The following is a 21969-nucleotide window of genomic DNA, read 5'->3' as shown; positions in this document are numbered from 1 at the left end:
GCAGCTGAATTCTTGTTATTGTCTGATGTGGAGGTGCAGCATCAGCTGTCACCCGTGTGCCTGAAAACTAGTATTTTTTGTGCCAGAAGTGACGTATTTCTTTCAGCTCTGGGGCGAGAAAACATGAGTCCATTATCTGCGGTGGCATTGGACAATCTTTAGACATGTCATTCGGTCAAACGGAACCAATGATAGACAAGCTGCCGAGAGTGAATGAAGCCAGCATGGCTCTTAATCTGTATGAAGTTTGATCTCTGCCAGGAGTATTTCTATTTCACTGCCTTTTCCTTTTTGCAGAAATTGCAGATGTCCCGATTTGATTCAGTAGCGTCTGTCTGACTAAGCTCTCAGTCAGATATGCAGACATGGCCCCAGCACAGTTTCCAACAAGGCATTCCTGTCTGTTTCCATTTGACAGGGGGCCGTGCATCATCCCCACGCTTCTGATCCCCAGTTCACAGAACGACAGCCAATTTATGTCCTCAGGGGTTCCCTTTAAGACACAGGCAGAGAGTTTCAAATGGCCAGCACAGATGGCAACGTCAGAATGAAACACAAGTTGAGGAGCTGAACTCGTCTGACAAAGGAAACAATCCAAAACACTTGAACTATAAAGGAGACCTTGGCCCACAAAGCTTGGCTCATACAGGAAATGCTTTCATCTTGTTCAGGAAGATGAACTAATGTTCATCCTCTCCTCCCTCCTTTGGGCATCATTTCCTATGAGAAGGCTTTCAAACATTTTTTTTTACAGCATGTGTCAAAGCTGACTTCTTGCTAACCTTTAGATTCTTGACCACAGCAATAAACCCGTTACAGATTCATCTCTCCTCATGCCCTCCCTTGTCATCCGAGCCCTTAATCTTTACACTGTGCCTTTCCCCCCTCAGCGGATATATAAGTATTCATCCAGCTTGGAGCAGGGGAAATGTGACACAGTTGTATAAGGAGAAATATGGGGTTGTTGGGAAGATCCTATAACCACTGTTTTATTGGTGAATGGAGAGGGGGGGAGTGCTCTCTTGGAGGAGAGGTCATAAATGTGCTAGATCAATATCAATATTCACAATCTCTTTATTGACTTAACTGTTTTGTTATTTGTTGCCGTTCATGAGCTCGCATCATAAAATTAGTATGGATACACTGTATTTGAATAATTTTTACAACTTGGCTGCTCCTCTGTGTGTAAGAATCAGTTGCTTTTTTTTTTTTTTATTAGCACTCGCACTCACGACAGATCTGCTCAGTTTGCACAGGGAAACCGAGCAGAAACAGTCATTTGTTCAGCTGTTGTCACTAACAGTTCTAGCAGATTGGATTCATTTACAACATTTTCATCCCAACAATCACCAACTCGTTTAATTGTAGACCTGTCGGATGTTTGGGAATTGTATTTTTGGCCCGGTTCCAGAACCTGTGCTCGATGCTTCAGCTCCTTTTGAGTATGTGTGTCTGTGCGTGTGTGCGTGCATGCGTGTGTGTGTGTGTGTGTGTGTGTGTGTGTGTGCGTGAGTTAAACAGATGCAGCCCTCTGCCACTTGCCTCAGGTGTCTGAGAGTGTTTCCACCACTCCCTCTCTCTTTCATCCACCGCCAATTCACCTGCCAGGTGCAATGACTCAAATAGCTACAATGTGCACTCGTACTTTAATACTTTTCTAGTGTCAGCTCGCAGAGTCCCTTCAGTACAAAGACAAACTCAAAGACACCTGCACCTGTTATATGTTAAAAAGGGACTGTGTATGAAGTTTACCAAAAAAAGTGTGCCGGATCACTCGTTTTGTGCTTTTATCTGCAGCTTGAGTTCAGATTAATATACCTCCATGACATTTTAGAAACAAATAGTTCAGATAAAGTGTTTTTTATGGAATTAATCTGCAGAATAACATGCAGAACAATGACTGAACTGGACCCTGGCTGACTCACAACAGCAGCTCCTGTAATTCAAATGAGCCACAGACCTGCTGAGGTGAGGCTTTCCAGTTCCAGCTCTGCAAACTAGCCTGATTGGAAGGATTTCAGCAATTGTTCAGACAGAGGGAGGCCAATCAGGACCGAGTCCAGCTTTGATGCGCTGATTGGATGTAGAGAGAGCATGTGGATTTTTGGAAATGCTCTTTAAATTGAACAGCACAAACAGCACCAAATGTGAAAAGGAACATGTTTGATCAAAATGTTCATAAGGAGAAGACGATGTGCTCCTTTTGTCTGACATTTGCCTTTGAATGTCAGACGTATATAGAGAATTTATTGTTTAAAAATGTCTTGAATTGGAGCATGAATTATTCTCAGTTGCTTTGTAAAAGTGCATCCTTCAGATTTCTAATTAAGGATGAAACAAATTCCATGAAACTTAAAATGAAATTCATCCGAAAAGGAGAAAATCAATTTTGGATTATTCATGTGTTTTTCAGCCGAGGCTGGTGGATTAAAGCGATGGCTCTCATGAAACTCTTGACATGGTGAGAACTTCTGGTTTTAACGAGGCCCTGCCAGTTACCACAGGAGAGTGGGTGATACAGGTGGCTCCACTCAGCAGTGATGAGTAACTGTGTTGGTAATAAAAAAGACGGATAGGGATCCAACACAAATAAATTCTAAAAAAAAACCCTCAGAGACTAATAGAAGGTTACCTTGAGCTTGCTTCAATTACCACAGGACCAAAATAAAACAAAACAAAGCCTGTTCTGGTCGATCTCGTGTTGGAGATGTTGTCGTTCCGTTAGATTTTGTTGGAGACACAATCCCAGAAAACAGGAACGTCTCAGCCTGCTCTGAGCCGCGCTGCTCACATCGAGGACTCCCCCAGGGAACGTTTCTGGGGGAGATGTGCAGGCAGGTTCCAGCATAAAACAATGTTTATCTCAATAATTTTGAGGCTGTTCAGCTCCAAGTTGTTGTTGGCACACCGTGACTCCAGATGGGCCACCTCTCTCTGGTAAATGGGCTAATTACGCTTGGTGAGGAACGCCGTCAGAACGGCATCTTTTGCATATTTTAACACAAAAACACTTAAGAAATGTTTTTCTCATTTATGTTTTTTAATGCCTTAGGTACAGGTGAAAGTGCTATCACTTCTTTAAAGGAGGAATAAATAATATTATTCAGCTTAATAACCTGAGTTCTGCAGGTAACAACAGCACGAACAGTAATGTGAATCAGATAGGGATTTGTGAGGAGGATTTTCTCAGGCTGAAGTGTTTCTGTTCCTGTACACTAAATACCATGTGGATGTCAGAGCTCACACAAACATGTTGTGAACTTACAGATCATTGTCAGTGGAGGTGTTTCACAAGGCAACTCTCTGACTTCAGAGATTACAGGCTGGCTTTTCCAGGTTCTGTCTCAGGTGGAGAAACACTCACGGCCCATAAATATTAATTGAACTGTCCGAGGCTGCAGGAATAACCTATGCAAATTCATAAATTGAGGGCTATTCACCTGAAAGCAATTTGTTGATGAGGTAAGTGTGGATCAGGCCCTGGCGCTCTAAGAGCCGTGAAGAGGGGAAGGCTCTCGGTGGTTCTGTGCAGTGTGTGATACACAAGAGCCCACTGTTAGCTCCATCGTCGGTGAAGAGCTGGGAGATGGAGTGCACAGTGTTTTGCTGTGGAGAGTGTCTGGACTCATGCTAGTTGAAGTAGAATCAGGAACCAAGCCAGTCCAGATGTAGTTTAGACTCACTAGACTACTTTTTTGAAAACTACCGGGTGGACAGTCGATGAATTCTAATGACTTTGGTGATTGGTGACTTTCAATTTAGCACCATCAAAGTTTCAATCTAACTGCATTCCAGCATTTGTAAGTGAGAAACCACGGTGTTTCAATATTTGTAGGTGTGACACCACTTGATATATGAAAGATGACCTCAGGACCACATTTAAGAGGTATTTTAAGCCAAAACATGATTATTTTGCAGAATTGTGATTGGATCTTGACATCAAATTAATACCTGCAGAACTATATAAATTACCAGCCGTTTTTGGCTGTTTTTTTTCTTGTTTTTTTTTCCAATTAGCAAATGCGAGCATGCTAACAGGCTAAACTATCACGGTGAACCTGGTAAACTCTTCCAGCTAACCACGAGTATGTTAGCATGTTTACTATAAGCATGTTAGTATGCTGATCATCTGTTTCCTATGATCTGGAGTCACCACTGTGTGTGTATGAAGCTGTGAAAGAAGCATGTCACATTTTCAGCTATATGGCAACAACCTCTTGTGTATGAGAGCACCGTCTGTCACCTCATGTCGTCTACTGAGCTGCCATGTCCTGTCCTCTGTCAGTCAAGTCTGAGACAGATTTTTCCGTCAACATTTAAAGGATTTCTTTTCCAGAATACTTCATGCTAATTTTGAAAAAAACGGGTTTGTTTAGTAAAAGATTATGCCACCTTTTATTCTTTGAGTAATACCTCAACCCACTTTAATTTCACGCTGTCAATCATTTTGCAAGAGCAGGTGTCGCCTTTTTGTTTCAGGCGGAGGGTGTTTCATTTCAGGTTAATGCTCCATGTCCTCAGCTGATCTTAAAGAAAATGGGGACCCAGCTCAGAACTGTGTTTTCTAAAGGTACTGGAGCTTTTTCTCAGTTTAGAGCCACCAACTTGTTAGTCTAAGAAATACAAATATTTAGACAGTGAGCAGTTTGAGAAAGTTGTTATTTAAATGTTTGTGTTTTAAAAGTTTTTCTAGGCCAAGGAGAATGTTCTGCATGTTTGGATCCAGTGTTGGGGACAAATGAGGAAGTCTTTAGAGAATTTGTTTAATTCAAGTTGTGTTAAGTTGCAGATTTTGTCTGTGTGTGTCTGCGTTGCCAGTGAGTTTGTGCCACAGTTCTGAGACTGATGTGGATCTGATTAAAGATAGAGACAGACTCGACAACAGGAGTGCACAGTTCTTCTCACACTGGGAGGTACTGTCAGACTGGTCCATTCACAGGGTTTAGAAAAGTCAGACTTGTCAAAAATATTGACGGACCAGTCAGTATTAATTTCTCTCGCTGGTTTGTTTCACTGGCAACTAAAATGGATTATGACACGAGGGGTGATGCTGGCTGCCAAAATATATCAAAGACAATAAAAATAATTTAAAAAATATCACTCGGTATCAAATTTGCATCAGCTGATTGTAATTCAAGGCTACGAAGCGCCTATTATTTCATCTTCCATGCACAATACTGCTTGTATTCTCACTAAAGCGATGCCAAGTGTATTCATCAGCAGGCTTTAAACAAACACATGGCCTTTTTTCTGAACAAAGCGTCGACTGATGGACTGTCCAGACCAGTTTTCCGTCTCTCTTTTTGGTCTCCCTCACATTTGATATTCTCTCCGTCCCCCATATCCACCTTTCAAGTTATTTGCTGCAGTCAATATCTATCTTCCCAGCAAGCGACGGGTGTTGGAGAAAAAGTTCCTCCCGCAGATCAAATGGTCGGAAATCAAGATGCTTCCTCAGCATGTTCCCCGGCTGGTGACTTTGAAGGAGATTGGCCCTCTCGCTGCGCTCACAGAAGCACCTCAGCTTCCCAAAACAACAAGAACACAGTTTGATTGCATCCAATACTGTGACAATAAAGCAGGTTGGCTGAATGAAAGCCAGACACAGTTTAGTTATGTAAGAGAAACTAGAGGAGTGTTGCAGCAACTTACCCTCTCACTTCCTCCCCCCGCTGTGACTGTCTGTCTCAATAAGCTGCCTTACACTTTCTTAAAAGTGCCTCGCTCTCTGCCTCTTCCTCCGACTCACTCTTCCACACACACATGGAGCTGCGTCTCTGTGTCCTTCCTGCTTTGTATTAGTCTTGGAGACTTTAAGACTTCTCCAGTGTATCTCGTCTCCTCGCGCAGCAGAGAAAGCTTTGTGACAAAATAGAAATTCTGCTCTCCTTTGATACAGTAGCTGTTTGTGTGCAGACACTCTGGCACGTTAATGAACAGCGCTCCCCACGGAAACATGCTGGAGCAACAGGGTTCCAAGGTATCGATTGAAATGACTTTGTCTGGCCTCTATCAGTGCTGTGTTTACACAAAAGCCAACCATGGCAGAGTCGCCTCAAAAAACAAAAATGTGAGCTGAAATGTTGGAAGTTAAACTGTGTTTTTCTGCCTGCATTGGATCCATCCATCGTGCTCTCCCACAGGTCTTTTGTCCTTAAGTGGCTTGATTGTTTTTGTGCGGCTATTTGCTTATTTGTTTATCCATTTCTCCAAGCCCACGCAGCTTTTTTGTGTATTTCACAGCAATGCACCTTTTCGGCCTCAATTGGCAGCTCCAAGAGTTGGACAACCAGCCGGCATTTGAAAACGGAGGAGTTGGGAAGACAGGGCCCACTCAGTCGAGCATAGTGACAGCTCTGGCTGCTGACGGTGAGGAAATAAAAGACTGACATCTGAATAAACTGCTAATTAACATTTACAGTAGTAATGCACAAGATTAATACTGTTTATTCTTGTGTTGGCTTCCCTGTATCTAAGAAATTTCTTTTGGTCAAGGTTATTGGCATATCTTCTCGAACATTCAGATTTTCATTTCCGATAAAATATTTACTGGCTTTAAATGTGCAAATACTCTTGACTTGAAATAAATAAGGCTGCTTGTAATGACTGCTCCTTGAAATTAAATGCCTTTTTTTTTTTAAGAAAAAGGTTAAAGGATCTTTAAAACACCAAAATACAAACCAATCCAATCAAGCAAAGGTTCAAATGATGATTAAGAAAGACAAATTGCATCCACGAGCCAGTTGGCTTCATGAATGATGGAGTGAAATGTTGGGTGCTCGCTGCCCAGTCAGCCTTTAGAGTTTATTGAGATCTTTCACCTTCTGAATATTAATTGACTCATTCCAGACAGCTTTGTACTGCTTAATCATAATCTTGGACCATTGTGTATTCAACAACAAGCAGGCAGGCGATCTCAGCTCACCTTTACAGCAAAAGCCACCAAATTAATCTCTAAGCACACTCAGGTATTTAGAATGCATGGCCACGAAAGCATTAATTGAGTTTAGTAGGCCAGGCAAAAGCTCAATTGTTTAAACTCGGCTAGATTTAAATCCTCATAAGTACTGCTAATTAAGATAGCATGAGGCAGGTTTTGGACTGTTTAAAGGCAATCAATAGCCGGCTATTATTCTCCCCGAGGTAAACTTGGCTTCCAGTCTTCACTTTGACTGAAGCTAAAGTGACAGGCAATGTCCTCATTACACGCACAACACTGAGGGATGCAAATAATGGGAGGTCTGGCACAAACAGATACTCTCACAGCTACAGTATATCCAGGTTCACTCAATGAAACAGCCCTGACACGATGCTGGAGCAAAGGCCGAGTTGTTATTATGTTTCAGGACAACCCCGCGTCGTCCACCCGACATGTGAAAAGTCATTGCCTCAATAAAGAGCACAGCTGTGTTTCTTTGTATAATAGAGCTTCGGACAGCGAGGTCTTGAAAACGCTTTACAGATTTTTCTTCTTAACAAACCGCTCTTGCAACAGCTCCATGCAGTCCGCAGTTTTTCATGTGAGCATGAGTCATATTAAACCGGCCATCCGTCCATCTTTGGCGCTGTAAGGACACAGTTTAAGGACATCATTCGCAAAAATTGTTTTGATTTGCTGTTATTGCTCTGGCGAGGTAGAGCTCGGTATATCTGACAGATTCCATTTAGACCTTATCTGAGATGAAGCCTCCCTCTATGAGTCACCAGGACCAGAGAAAAGATGGGACGTGCGGCCTGTTAAGAGTCTTATAAAAAGCCAATTATATGTGGTCATTTTTTTCGGTTAGCAGTGCATCATGGACCACGGGGGACCATTACTTTTAATCCTGTCTTGTTTGGTCATCGCTCATTTGGAAAAAGATATGACTATCTTATTAAGCTCCTGCTTGAATAAGATTACACTGGGAAAGAAATAATGTAGAATTTACTGATATCCAGAGATCAAAGACCTGCACCAAAAGACAAGATTGTATTTTAGATGTGAGTGTGAAGGTTTTAGTTGATGGCATGAAAGGCTCTGTGATGACTGATTTATACCACATCATCATTACTGTGCTGTTATGATTCTGTAACACCTTATATAACTCAGGTGGGGGTGTGTTTCCGTCTTCTAGGAAGGACTAGCGTGATCCATCAGGAGAACAACTCCATCGATAGCGGACAGGTCGACATAGGGAAGAGGGCGGCTCAGAGCGTCCCACCGGGGATGTTCTGGCGCTCTCAGCTAAGCATGGAGCAGCCACGCTTTGTCAAGTTCAACATCTCGGTACAGAAGAACGCGCTGATCGGAGTCTATGGACGAAAGGGTCTGGCACCATCTCACACTCAGGTAAAGCCTTCTTTCAAATGTGTTTGGATCATGTTAATCTGCTTGTTACTCTTTAAAACACAACTTTGTAACTTTCTCTTACAAATGAAAAGTCTAATTCATATGCAATAAAATGTGTCTTTTCTCAATTAAGTACACTCAGGGGGTTTTGCAGCATCAGCTTAATTTTGGTTCGGTATTACTATAAGCTTATGGTGGCTTATGTTAGCTAAAGTAAACAAACTTTGATAGCTATTAATAGATGAGATGTCTGACATTACTGAGTCAGTTCATTGGTTTTAGGAGACCCTGCTCTCTGGTTGTGCTCCTGTTAGAAGACATTTTAATGACAATCTTAAAAAAATAGTAACTCATGTAATTCTCCTATAATCACCACTTGTGAACACTGTTTTGAAAAGTTACATATAATATTTTTACACCAAAATTAGCACCTATATATGGTTTTTTTATGGTAAAACTGCTACATGAGCCGATTGAATCCTTCATTATTGCCAGTAGAAGATCTTGCCTGTGGAGGTCAGTGACGATGTTAGGGTGGTTACCTTTTGACATCTTTTATTTCAGTCTGGCAGCTAAGGTTGGTAAGTTATTCTCAAAGCATTTTTCATTTATTTGTAGGACATCTCTCCAGACAGTGATCAATAGATCAAATGGTCGGACAAATAAACAAACGAAACAAAATCCAGTGTCTGAGGCTTCTGCAGGCCCCTAATGAGCCCATCCAACCATCCTTTTCCACCCATATGAAAAGATATGACTGTTAGCGGTCTTTCTACTTATGTCCGGAAATATTGTTAATGTTATCAGCAAACTAGTTACACAAGAATGGCAGGAAGGTGCAGCCAAAATGTCCCAATACAAACATGCTAGCTTGACAGTGTTGAGTACTAACAAAGGCAATCCCCTTTTTTTATGGTCAATATGAAAATGTTAGACTGACTTCTTCAGTGGCTAACATTAGCACAAAGCACGCAGCCCCTGAGCCGAGCTAATCCAGTTAGCACAAAGCAGTAAGGAGTTACTATTAGACCGGTAGCCTTTTTGAACTGAGGTATGTTTGTGACAGTTATTTTTTCTTATGTATATATGATTGTGCCTTTAACAGGGCTGTTTATTACTATATGTATTTATTAGGCTAAAAAAGCTAAGAGAGCTTGTTGACAAGCAAACTAGCCGCTAACAAATGTCTCTGCTGGCCAGTGATTGCCACAGGGCAGTCAGTGTCTGTGTCCTTTTTAGCTCTTTTTTGGTCTCCACCACCTCCTGAGAGAATCTGGCTTGCCACTAAATGTTCCACTATCTTCTCCAGCTAGCTGCTATCTCTGTGTGTCTTTTTGTCACTGCAGCAGCTACTTGTTGTGTCTGGAAACAACTCTCTAATGCTCCTCAGAGCTGAGGGGAACTGGAGATTTGATAATAATAATAATTCTCTGTGGATTTGTCACTACAAGCATCATCAAATGCAGCCTTGTGATCAGTCGTGGGGCATGTAAAGAGGCTATTTCACAGTCTTCTTTCTAAGCTGAATCAAAACTGCACATAACAGTAAAAAAAACTGCATCACACAATGTAACTACATATTATTATTATTTTTTTTTTCGCTTATTATTTAAATTCTGGACATGTATGCATTTGCAAATTAGGACTGGGCACTAGTTTGAGTCTCAGTTTTCTCCTCTCAGCTTCGATTTGCCTGCGTGTGGGCATGCACGTCTTCCACTTGCACTAAACGTCTGCCATTTGCAAATTGAAGTGTTTCCAAAACGTCTGATGTGTCACTTGAATGACATTTCTGGGCATCCGAATGTCCAATGTCTGGTGATGGTGATGGAAGCACTCAGACAATGGCTATTTTCCACCACACTTGACTGCAAAAGCTCTTAGCTTCACCTTCTTGACATTCTCTCTTAGTAAAGATGGGCTTCACTCAAGTGTAGACAGTTAGGGCCACTCTTTGATGGAAGAAAAGGCCGATGCGAGTGACAACAGGTGAGCTGGATTGCACTTTCAAGGTGAAAAAAGGAAGCCCAAAAAAATCAAAGACCATAGGGTACTAATTAACAAGACACTACTTTTATGTCTCGAGCAATTGTCGTACAGACACTCAAGCTTGTCAATGCTGGACACTGTGTCCATTGTGGCCATCTCTAAATTACATACTGCTCAGGGACCAGAGGCTCAAATCAATGCATTTACTTAACTGAGCATGAAAGACCCCAATGAGAGATATTGACTGTTCGTCGTATTCACTGCTTGGAAGACGAGACAACATTTAAGTGCAACAGCCTTTCTTCCCTTTTCGAATATAGACTTCCTCCATCTGCTATTGAGTGTCTGTCTGTGCTAATACAAAAGCCAAACAACTTGGAGGCAACAAACTTTTGTTGTTGTTTTTTTTTTTTTTTTTACTTTCTGAAGAATTTGTACTCAGTTCAAGTGCCAGACTGAGTTCACTCAATCTAAAAGCTGAAGAATTAACAGGCTGTGAGCGTTCCTCCTCAGTCCGAGGGGCATCCGGCCGTCTCTCCATGCTTGGTCTCCTGCCTGTTATTCACTGGTATTGTTGGATTGAGATGAGTTGGGGGGCTTTCACACCGGCTAATCGAGATGTATGCACTTGGCCAGGAGGTTTAGGGCTCGTGGGATGAACTGTTTTATTACTTCCCCCTCAAGCCAACAACACAAAGAAGTCAACTTCCCCCAGGTTAATATCCCTCGCCTGCCCCCCCGCTCTGCTCAAAGGGGTTTAAATCACAGTGTTGACTTCACCTGCCCCTCGCTTAATGCTCTCTTTCCTGTCATTTGCAAGTCAACTGAAAAGGTTGCTCAGGTCCATGTTAGTTACATTCCTGAGTACCAAATCCGTTTTTAATATAGTTTCTTGGCCCGTCCGTTGTGTTTCCATGAGGCCGGATGTTGTGCACATACTGATTTAAAGCTACATTAATTAAATTTTGGCCGTTATGTGGAGAAGAACTCAATCACAAGATGATAGATAAAAGCGCCAACATGTGAAGAGCCTATTAAGTGTTTTTGGCTAGTGTTAATAAATAATTGCTGATTTAGTCATCAAGTAGAAACAGAGCAACACCAGCTTTCATTTGGAGTTGTGTTTGTGTCCATCCAATGAATGCGAGTCCAACTTTCATTCTTTTAGCTCTGATTCGGTCTTCAACTAAAATATTTGGCTCTTTTACCAGATAGAAGTTACACACCAGTTCCTAACTTTATTCGTCTGTATTCTGTGCGGAGCAGGTAACATCCTCTACAGTGGGTTTATCATTGTTTTATTGCTGAGGATGGATTCCCGCTTCTTCTGAAAATGGGGTTTGGTACGGGGGTTGTTTTGATTTATTGCGGCCCATGAAACCAATAAGAAAAAGGAGACTTGAAAGCTCCTCAGAGCTGCAGATTTAGGGTGAAATTGGGTTTTGGGTAAAAAATGGTCATATTAGACATGTAACATGAAGGAATGCTACAGTTAGAAATCTTGATTATTGCAACTTAAAAAACAAAACAGAATGAATGTTACATTGTTAGTGCTAGCGTTATGACATAATTATATTTCCCATTTTTTTAATGAGAGGAAATATTAAAAACAGAGTTTTCGAGGATTTTCCCATATTTCCGATTTTAAGGGGGGGACCCTGCTGATCTGCTGCAAAATGAGGTATTTTGCATTTTCACTCGTTTCTCATGGCTGTTTTTTTGCACTGATTACTGTCAGCAGCAGCGTGCAGCGTCCTCCTGCTGCAGGAAACACACCTTTTTGATGTGGAGGAACCATTGCAATTCAGTGACAATTTAAACTGCTACTTTTTAGAGAAAATCTGGTAATTTTTTGATGAATTTTAAATTACAATGACATGCTATTTAAAAACAACTCTCATACGCTGTTTGGATGTTATTATAATTTCATTTTCAGTCAGAAATCGATGGCTTTACAGTTCATCAGAGCTCTCTGCAAACAGCCTCCTCATTGGATTTAAATCCAAGCCCTTCTGAAAACCAGCTACAGTGCCAATCTGTATGCATCACACTCCCAAGCAACCCACAGACTCTTTCCCACCCTGAGTCTTCACTATGGGCTCAGTACATCTGTGTAGCAACCAACCGCTTTAGACAGGGGATCTGTCTGCATCTGCTGTGCTCGTCTGCAGCCTATAGCCTGTTTGGGGATTGCTTGTATGTGTTACACTGTTTTTCTGCTGCAGTGCTCCTGTATCGTACAGCCTCACTCGAAATGAGGTTCAGGTGTTGAGCAGGTGCACTGAGAGCAGATGCGCCGCTTTACTCGTTTCACTTGGCAGGGATGACTCGTTACTCCTTGTTTACCCCGTAAATCAATGTTTGTTTGAAAAAAAAAAAAAAAAAATATCGAGAGAGAGAAACTGTTATGCTGCATTCCAAATATATAGGAACGAAAAATGAACCTGATTTCTAAAATATACTGTTGATGGACTGTTTATACGGTTTATCTGTCAGCTTCTGAGAATTCTGACCTTACAAACAAGGACACACTGGCTTTGATTTATTCCTGGACATGATATATTACATTTTCTCGATAATAGCATCAGTATCTTAACTGTATTTCAGGGAGTCCTGGCTATAAAAAAAAAAAAAATAACATAATTGAAACATGTCAAACATTAGGAACAGTTTTCACGTGATGTATTGAGTTTAATTAGATGTTATTAAAGAAAGTGTTTCTCTACTGAGTTGATCCTTTTATCTGTATTATGTGCAGGTGCACTTGCAGTGAATAACTGAATTTTAGGCATCCACATCCACACAGTGCATTATCAATGTTAATTTAACAGGTGATAATAAACACATCGTGAGAGTCTTTTTAAGTGCACTCCCCTCAGAGTTAATAATATATTTTTGGAATATTTTCGAGCATTTGCCCCAGAGCCATATCGGCTCTATCAATATACAAACAACTCTCCAAACAACGCCTTTCAACTCCAAATAACTGTCACTGAAAAATCAACATTTATTATACTCGAATATTTGCTGTGTGCACAAACCTGTTCTGGTTGTGTCTTGCTTTGCGACTTTGAAGAGTTCCTCTCAGACTGTTCGGGAAATCACTCGAGGAGCTGCATACAAAGCATCCAGTGGAGAGAGATATAAGCTTTTTGAACTCTTGTGCCTCTCTACTGCCTGATTTAATTAGACAGACATTAAAATAACAAGCATCTGCATCTGTTGGAATATGTTCTGGCTGTTGTTTTGCAGTATGACTTTGTGGAGCTGTTGGACGGCAGCCGGCTCATCGCCAAAGAGCATTGGACTCAGAGCGAGCAGGAGACGAGGGCCCGGCTGGATCATTCGGTCGCCGTCCATCAGGCAGGATTCATCCAGTACCTGGACGTGGGGGTGTGGCACCTGGCGTTTTATAATGACGGACGGAACGTGGAGGCAGTGTCCTATAACACCATCATCCAGGGTACGGGGGCACACATCTGCTGCAATGGCTGATGAGTGTGATTGGGATGATGTGTAATGACATGTTTGGAAGACTTTAATTTACTTTAAACAGCTGCGCCTGCATGAACAAACAGTTAGGTTGTTTGGAAATTCTGACAACCACACAAACAAGATGAGATTTTCAAACTTTAAGCCACCTAGGAGGCAGATCGAGGTTTTCACTGGACGGTAGTGGATTATTGTGCTGAACGCTAGATACAAGAGCATACACAGCATTGATCCTTCCCTCCTAACAACCTCTTCAGTGTTCTGAACTCTGTGAAAATTTCCTTGTGGGTTTTGAGGTAGGAAAAACACTAAGGTTGAGTTAACGTTTTTCTTTTTCTATTTCCTTCGGGAGTCTCATTGATCTGCCCCTACAAATACGAAGGTATTGATGTGTGAGGTCAAAATTGCCCTGGTCCCGACGCTGGCTCAATGAACATCCAATACAAGTCGGAGTAATAACAAAAAAGTTTGCCCTCTTAACGCCGATCAAAATGAGGGTCCTGGTCTTTTGGGGGTGCCCTTTATGAGCGATGGTCTGTTGAATGAACACAAGATCTGTCTGTAGGATATGTCAGATTAACTTCAACTCAGAGAGGATTTGAGCTGTAAACACTCAGGAGATTGCATGGCTTGTGTGGGCATGATCAGTCATTCAAGGGGTTGAGGGGGGAGGATGAGGCGGTGGAGAAGACAGGAGGAAGAGAAAATGTGCCAAAGGAATGGAATTATTTGGTCTAATTTAAAATGCCTGTGTGGCTTTTACTTAACATGGCTTAGACGGGAACAGTCAGCCTCCAGTATACATGTTATGGAGGCTTAGACCTTAGTGGGACATGGACAAATAGCTGTAAATGTATGCCATGCCTGATACGAGGACTGCAGATAAGGGATGCTTAGAAAGCCCAGATCCATGCGGGGGGGGAGGGGATAAGTTAGTATCTAGGATGTCTGGCAGTATTTCCTAAACTGTGCAGTTGTCGAATGTTATATTGTGGAGGAATTTTTTAGATTTGCTCTAATATGACAACCTGATGAGTTATTAATAGTTGGACTTGCCCACAGATTCTGTCACGGAGTGCACACACAACTGTTACGGGAACGGAGAGTGTGTGGCGGGATCCTGTCACTGCTTCCCAGGATTCATAGGGCCGTACTGTTCCAGAGGTAATTATTAAGCTCATATATTAACTCTTATTCTGTCCATTCAGCACATGATTGGATTCTTTTTTTAATTTGGGATGACTGCGGGTCAGTTACCCCGGCACAATGAAGGTTAATGGAATTTTGTGTATGATGCCCAAAGCATTGAAAAAGTATATATCACGGTATTTCGTACAGCTAGCTCGATAAATTGTCCATGCTGATGATATACTGGCCTTTATTAGCTTGCTGCAGATTTATCGATAAAGGCTTACATGTCGGCTCATTACAAGAAATCCATCGAAGAAATGTCATTAATACTGTACGTTTGAGATAATTTAGACACAGCAGGGAGCACTGACGAGTTCATCCTTCAATCATAGAATGTAACTAATTTAAGGGATAATCATCAATAATATATGTTCATTTTAAAAAGGCCAAGAACAATATTGGACAAAATACTTTAAGTGGATCTTTGTGAGTCTCTAATCGGCCTTTAAAAATCCAGTATCCGTCAGGTGCTCCTGCCTCTCTCTCTCTGATTAATCCACATAGTGTCCCTGGCTGTTTATCATTGACTGTGTTTACAAGATATTCTACTATAATGCAGAATTTGATACGAGCATGTAAACAGCATATTCCATCTGAATCCTGATTTATTTTGTTTGTCTGACTGTGATATGTTGAGTTGGCTCTTTAAGGAGGAGATCAATGTCTTAGCCAGGTTTATAGAAACGCACGGCTATTAAGACGGAGAACACTGTATCCAACATAACAACACATTTTCTGTCATTGATTTGTATGCCGCGAGATGCTCTTTCATTTGAATTTGTGGCGCTGCATATTGTGAGATGTTATGTGGCCATCTTTGTCTTGTTAGTGTCTTGTAAGCCCGTATGGGCCGGGTACTACTCAGTGAACAGAACAAATCAATGAATCAATGTACAGTATATTCTGATTGAGGCCTTTCAGACATCTTGACATTTTCCAGTGAAGACATGTGAAGTATTCTGATGTCATTCAGGGTTTAATAGCACTCACGTGTATACAGCACATTCACAATATGCATCTCAGACTACTTGCCACAGTTTGCACACACGGCCCCTGGCCCGGGGTTATCAGCTTTGTACAATGCCGAGCCAACAGTTTGCAAAGCTCGGGCAGAGACGCGTGTCTGAAGGGTAAGCTCTTATTTCTGGTCAGAATGAGAATCATACCTAGTTTTACACATTATGAAAGATTTAGCGTAGAACAAAGCGATCGCTCTTCACTGTTCAATGAATAATCGTTTGGCTTGGTTAAGTGTAAAAAAGTAGGTTGCATTGTTCTCTAGTGCGTTTTATTAGAAATATGATCATGACTAAAACCCCAGAAATACTTTATAGTCACCAATCTTTCTTTCTGGATAGACATTATTATTCTACACGGCAGTCAGCAGAAGCTTGTACCATGTTTTCTGATTTCAGAAAGTAAAACAACATGGTTTAATAAAAAGTTGAGATTGTATTTGTTTACAGAAGGGAATAGTGTAGAACAATATATATTTCTTTGTTCCTGTTCATGGAGATATGATAGGGATGTGCAGTCTTAGTGGTCTGTGTTTTACATTAAGTCTTATAGTCTGTGTTCAATGATTTTCACGCAGACCCTGAGAAGAGTAGCCACTTTTTAAGCACAGTAACTAATTGGAATCCAAATAAACAAACTTGGATATCAACAAGTTTTTGGATCTGCACTACTGCTTTTATTAATTTGGAAGATTGCTTTTCATTTGCAGTGTAAAAAGCTTTGTGGGAATCAGTGAAGCAACTTTAAACCAAAAATGGACCCAGAGAAAAACTGTTGAAAACATTTATTAATGCAGTCGTTTAACGCTGCCATTGTATTGCAGCGACGGCCAAAATCTCACAGATGGATATGTCAAAATCTGGGCACATAAAACCAAAGCTATCTGCGTGATTAGAGAACTGATGAAGATAATGTGCATGGACAGACCCGTGAAAAAATAATAATGCAATGTGGCTGGTCAGTCTACAAGCTACAGTTGCTTAAGAGTTAAATGAAAAGGTAGATTAGACTCTCGTGTCCCATATAAGAAATAGTCCAGCGCATAATCCTGTGTAAAGCGGCTAATTGTTGTTTTTGTTCTTCGTGTTTTGTGCAGATTAAACTTACAAGATCTAACAATTAGTCAATTAGTGAGCTTAAGAGGTGCTGGGAGGCAGCTTCTGTTACCTCACCACACCTGACATTGGTTTTACTAACACACTTTGCTGAGAAATTTATTCTCCTGTCTTGAAAAATAAGTCTACTCCGACTTTTTTAGCTGTTCCTGGACTAGATATTTCCAAGTGAACTCTATAAAAATATAACTTTGAACATATTTTTCAGAAAAACCTTTGGTTCCCGTTATTTTCTTACTTGAGAAAAACAAACCACATTCCAAGAGTTGATCAATAATGGACTTGAACCATTTCTGGCCCTGAGTCTTTGTAAATAGGGACATCGTAAATTATGGACTTATTATGTTATTGTTTCTTACAACTCGGTAGCTGTTTTTGTTTTGTTTTCGCCTCATTTTGTTCTTCTGTTTCACACCCACACAACATGTGTGTCTGAACGGGTGTGCTGGTTTTTTTCCATGCTTTGTTTTATTTACTTGTGTGTGTGTGTGTGTGTGTGTGTGTGTGTGGGGATTGAGGGAAGAGATAGGGAATATGAGAACACTCAGTCTGCTGCGATACTTACCAACTGGTGCTGGTTACTGTTCACTCACTGGGAATAAAAGATAAAACATTTTTTTTTAAGACGATGTAAGAGTGGGATGAATCTTCACATCTTATTCTCGCCATGAAACTCAAAAGGCCAATTTCCTAAAACGTTGAAGCATTCCTTTAATAATGGAACACAGCTGCAATATATCTAAGTTGAGACATGATTGAAGATAATTTGACATCGACTTTACAAAAGTAATATCAGAATCAGTTATATTCTCACATTTTGCAATTTTAAAAATTAATCCTCTGTCTTTCCACAGCTGCCTGCCCTGTCCTGTGCAGCGGTAACGGGCAGTACACCAGGGGGCGCTGTCAGTGCTACAGCGGCTGGAAGGGCACCGAGTGTGACGTACCTGCCTCCCAGTGTATCGATCCTCAATGCGGCGGACACGGATTGTGCGTGGCGGGTAACTGTGTGTGCAACACCGGCCACAAAGGACCCAACTGTGAACAAGGTGAATGATTGGATTGGAAGCAGCAAGATGCAACATGTTTATGTGTGAAGCTCCGGAGGAATCGACACAGTCCATTGGTGAAACAATCGCTGTTTTCAACTCCACCGAGCAGATAATGCTTTGGATGCTGTTATTGATACCGTGTGTATAAATTAACTCCCTCTTAGTGTTTAAACCACGCGAGGGTACAAGCTGGAACAGATTGTGCATAGGGCCCATTGATGCAGTCACCTATTGGAACGCTCCACAGTAGAAGACACCTGTTCAAATCGATCAGTCAATCACATCTGTTCCCCTGTTTAAAGAGCCTGTTCTTCTCTCCCACCTCCCCCTTCACTTCAGTGCATTTAACTCTATTGATCCTCATGCGGACAAAAAGCAATTATCAGCTCAGATTTACATGTGTGGTTGACCTTACATGAAAACGGGCTATTGAGTTCACTGAATGAATATATTGTGGTTTTCGATGAGGTTACAGCAATATGGGAAGGAACCATAGAAGGGAGACTGTTGTATTTGTGGTTCCAGGCTTACTTGTGTGATTAATTGGCTCAGGTGAATGATCAATATCAGTGTCCATGTACGTATATATGGAAATGCACAGAACAATCAGCTCCAAATGAAGCACAATAAGGTTTGTCGCAAATGATCCCTCGTTAGTAATGGGATGATTGTGTTGGTCATAATTGCCAATTATTAACTTAGATCAGCAAGTTGATCTGCAAATTGTTAATAATAATTGATTATATCTGTCTAGACACTAATTGTGCTCTTTTTCCTAGTGCCTATAATGGAGCATAATTATGCTGTCAGGATATTGGAAGAACCCTATAATATACCGCAGAGGAGCTGGTTGAACACAGGGTGGAAAATTACTACCAGCCACCGCTAAATGCTGCAAAATGTTCAGCTGTGGCCCACCAGCCATCATCTGGCACTGGAGCACTTCCACTCACTCGCAGAAAAAAAATGATTTTGGCCGGTAGCAGAGTCGAAGTGGCCAGGGTAAATAAGTAGGTTTGATATCCTGTCTAGAAGTGGTAAACTAACACCGCTGTCGCCCTCGCTGTGTGTGTCCTCAGTGGACTGTGTGGACCCGATGTGCTCCGGTCACGGAGCCTGTCATCATGGTGAGTGCCACTGCAACCCGGGCTGGGGAGGGATCAGCTGTGAGATTCTGAAGAGCACTTGTCCAGAGCAGTGCTCCAGCCATGGCACCTTCAACACCGACTCAGGGACCTGCGTCTGCGAGACCAACTGGACAGGGGCCGACTGCTCCATAGGTCAGAACACGTTTCCTTTTATTTTCACCACGTCAAGCTGTTTTGTGTGGCCTTTTCATGTGACTTAGGGCTGCGACTAAGGATTATTTTATTATCAGGTAAAGGAGCTCTGTGGTACTTCGCCGGCCGTTAAAGTACGTCAGTAGACTCCATTTCTAAGCTAACATTAGCTGCTGTTGGGCGCCCCAGTAGCTCAGTTGGTGGAGCGTGTGACCCATGTACAGAGGCTCTGTCCTCGCTGCAGCGGCCCAGGGTTTGAGTCTGACCTGTGGCCCTCCGCTGCATGCCTCACCCCCACTCTCTCACTGCATTTCCTGTCATCTCTCAAGCTGTCCTGTCAACAAAGCCGTGAAAAGGCCAAAAGAATACTTAAAAAACATTAGCTACTGTTGCTCTCAGTTAGCGCAGTGGAGAGAGGCATAAAGTCACATCCTTTTAGACTGTTGCGGAAAACCCGACCCGAGTCCTTCACAAAGAAATCCACAGTCCAGCAGCATGAAACAACTTTAACAAATCATCCACAGGCTTCTATAGGCAACCGAGAGAGACAGGAATGTCTCATTTTTTCACGTCACGTTATAATCCGCTCACATGTGTCCGATAAAAAAGTGAATAATGGATGTAAATTACTACAAATTGTTGCTTGAGCCCCTTTAATCTGACAGAAAAATTCTGGAATTTTCTTATTGTCTGTATGTCAGAAAATAGCCCATCACACGTTCCTAAAAACCTTCAGTGACGTCTTTAAATTGCCGATGATATTGACAATCACATATAACAAGAAAATTAACAAATCTTATATTTGAGAAGCTGGACTGAGTCACATTTGGCTTTCTAATTCGAAAAATTACTCAAACAATCAAACTCAAACGAATTGATTAGCAAACCAGAGTCAGTCCATTAGTCCATTGACTAATAGATTAATCGGCTTGTTGTTCCAGCTTCTGTCTCATTATTCTGCCGGCATTAGGTCTTGTTTACACAGAAATGCAACTATCTTTGTGTCTTTAGTCATTTGATACTAATGCGACCACTGAGGCCGACAAAGCTGGACATTTTCAAAGTCGTCTCGTTGACTTTAAGAGAATTAAAAGGGCATATTAATTAATCTACTTAGAGTTGTAATCTACATGGTCTTTTATTTCATTCATTCCTTCGTCATTCATTTAAAATCCTTGCAAACAGAGCAGTCGGTTCTAAAGTGTTTTTTTTTTATTTCTGTTTTTTGTTGCAAAGTGTTTGATTTTCTCTAACGAGTAATTGGCACCAAAGTCTCTCTATTTACTTTCTATAAGCTCCTCTCACTGTGCACAGACACTGCAGACACCAGGTGTCTACAACAGCAGATGTGCAGTATATGCAGTTATTATCTGGCTGTAGGTTGAAATAAAAGATCTATCTTATACACATTATCTCTAAATGTGGATGTCTTATTAAAGAATTATAATTATTCAGATTTTGTATCCAAGCAAACTTGGGTAAAAGTGTGACATATGCTTTAATCTTTAACGCTGTTTAATAAATCACAATTTTAAGTTATTAATCATCTCGGTTAAAAAATTTAGTGAACATTCAACAACAATTTGTTTTCCTAAATGAATATGTCACATTTTGAAGTGAAACTCTTTGAGAAAAATGGATATTTGAATGAGATACAGCTTCTCCCCATAGGTGCACATGAAGGAAACAAAATTATTAATTGAGGAGTCTGGATGTGCTCCAAAGATGATGAATGAGAGCCTGACTGACTGAAGTTTTTCCATCTCATGAGCTATTCATACATGTTCAAGTACTGTCAGCACTGTTTAATGAGCTCTACGTTACATCTGTCCTGTTTCACCTTCAGTGAAGTTTTACTTCGGTATGATGGGGTGAAAATTATTGAGGTGTGTTTATATTTTTACCAACGCATGAACGGCACGATGAAAAGAGAGCATTCTTATGACGAGGAGGATGTTTGGACAACGAGCGCGTTAAGACTTCGTCTGTAAGTCTTTTATCTGTGAGACCAGCAGCATTTATGTGTTTTGCTCGACACAGACACTGAAATGCCTCAAAAAGTCTCTTCTCCAAGCCGGAGTAAGAAAGTAACCCGAGCTGACTGCAGGTAACAAAGCCAAAACAAAAGATTTCACGGGCATGACGAGACAGATGTTGACATCTGATAGCCAGGAGTCACTCATGCTTGATATAGTGTTGGATAACAAAAGAAAGAGCCTCAGTCTGGACTGCTGTTCCTGCTCAGTGTGTTTTATATTCTTCACCACAGTATGATTAGCACATGAATAAAAAACAAATCTGTAATTTTGCTTTTACTTGTGCAACAATTGTCAGAAGTTTTGATTAGCTTGCAGTTTTCTATTTTGAACCTTAATGAACAAATAAGTCTGCTTCATTATGTGTTGGACTGTGGGTGTGATCACAACCTCAAAGTTTGGTAATCAACACAACACTGGCACGTGCTGCTTTGAAACACACCATATGTCGACAACAAAGCTTTGGCG

The 21969-nt window shown here is 41.3% G+C and overlaps 1 protein-coding gene across 5 annotated transcripts in view; it reads left to right on the top strand.

The window, feature by feature from the left end:
• The window catches only part of LOC311257087 (teneurin-3), a 156281-nt gene that overhangs the window by 80387 nt on the left and 53925 nt on the right, over nucleotides 1–21969 (top strand). For 4 of the 5 annotated variants that reach the window (XM_084352531.1, XM_084352530.1, XM_084352529.1 and 1 more), the window contains exons 6-11: nucleotides 6244–6369; nucleotides 8115–8329; nucleotides 13571–13781; nucleotides 14873–14974; nucleotides 17988–18182; nucleotides 19265–19465. In XM_084352531.1, the coding sequence (XP_084208657.1) occupies nucleotides 6244–6369; nucleotides 8115–8329; nucleotides 13571–13781; nucleotides 14873–14974; nucleotides 17988–18182; nucleotides 19265–19465 (1050 nt within the window). The remainder of the gene's footprint in view (nucleotides 1–6243; nucleotides 6370–8114; nucleotides 8330–13570; nucleotides 13782–14872; nucleotides 14975–17987; nucleotides 18183–19264; nucleotides 19466–21969) is intronic. The other variant, XM_084352532.1, reaches the window with a different exon arrangement.

Source organism: Pagrus pagrus, assembly GCF_965226575.1.
Source record: "Pagrus pagrus genome assembly, chromosome: 5".
In the NCBI taxonomy this organism is placed as follows: domain Eukaryota; kingdom Metazoa; phylum Chordata; class Actinopteri; order Spariformes; family Sparidae; genus Pagrus; species Pagrus pagrus.
This window is presented reverse-complemented; position numbering and strand designations above follow the sequence as displayed.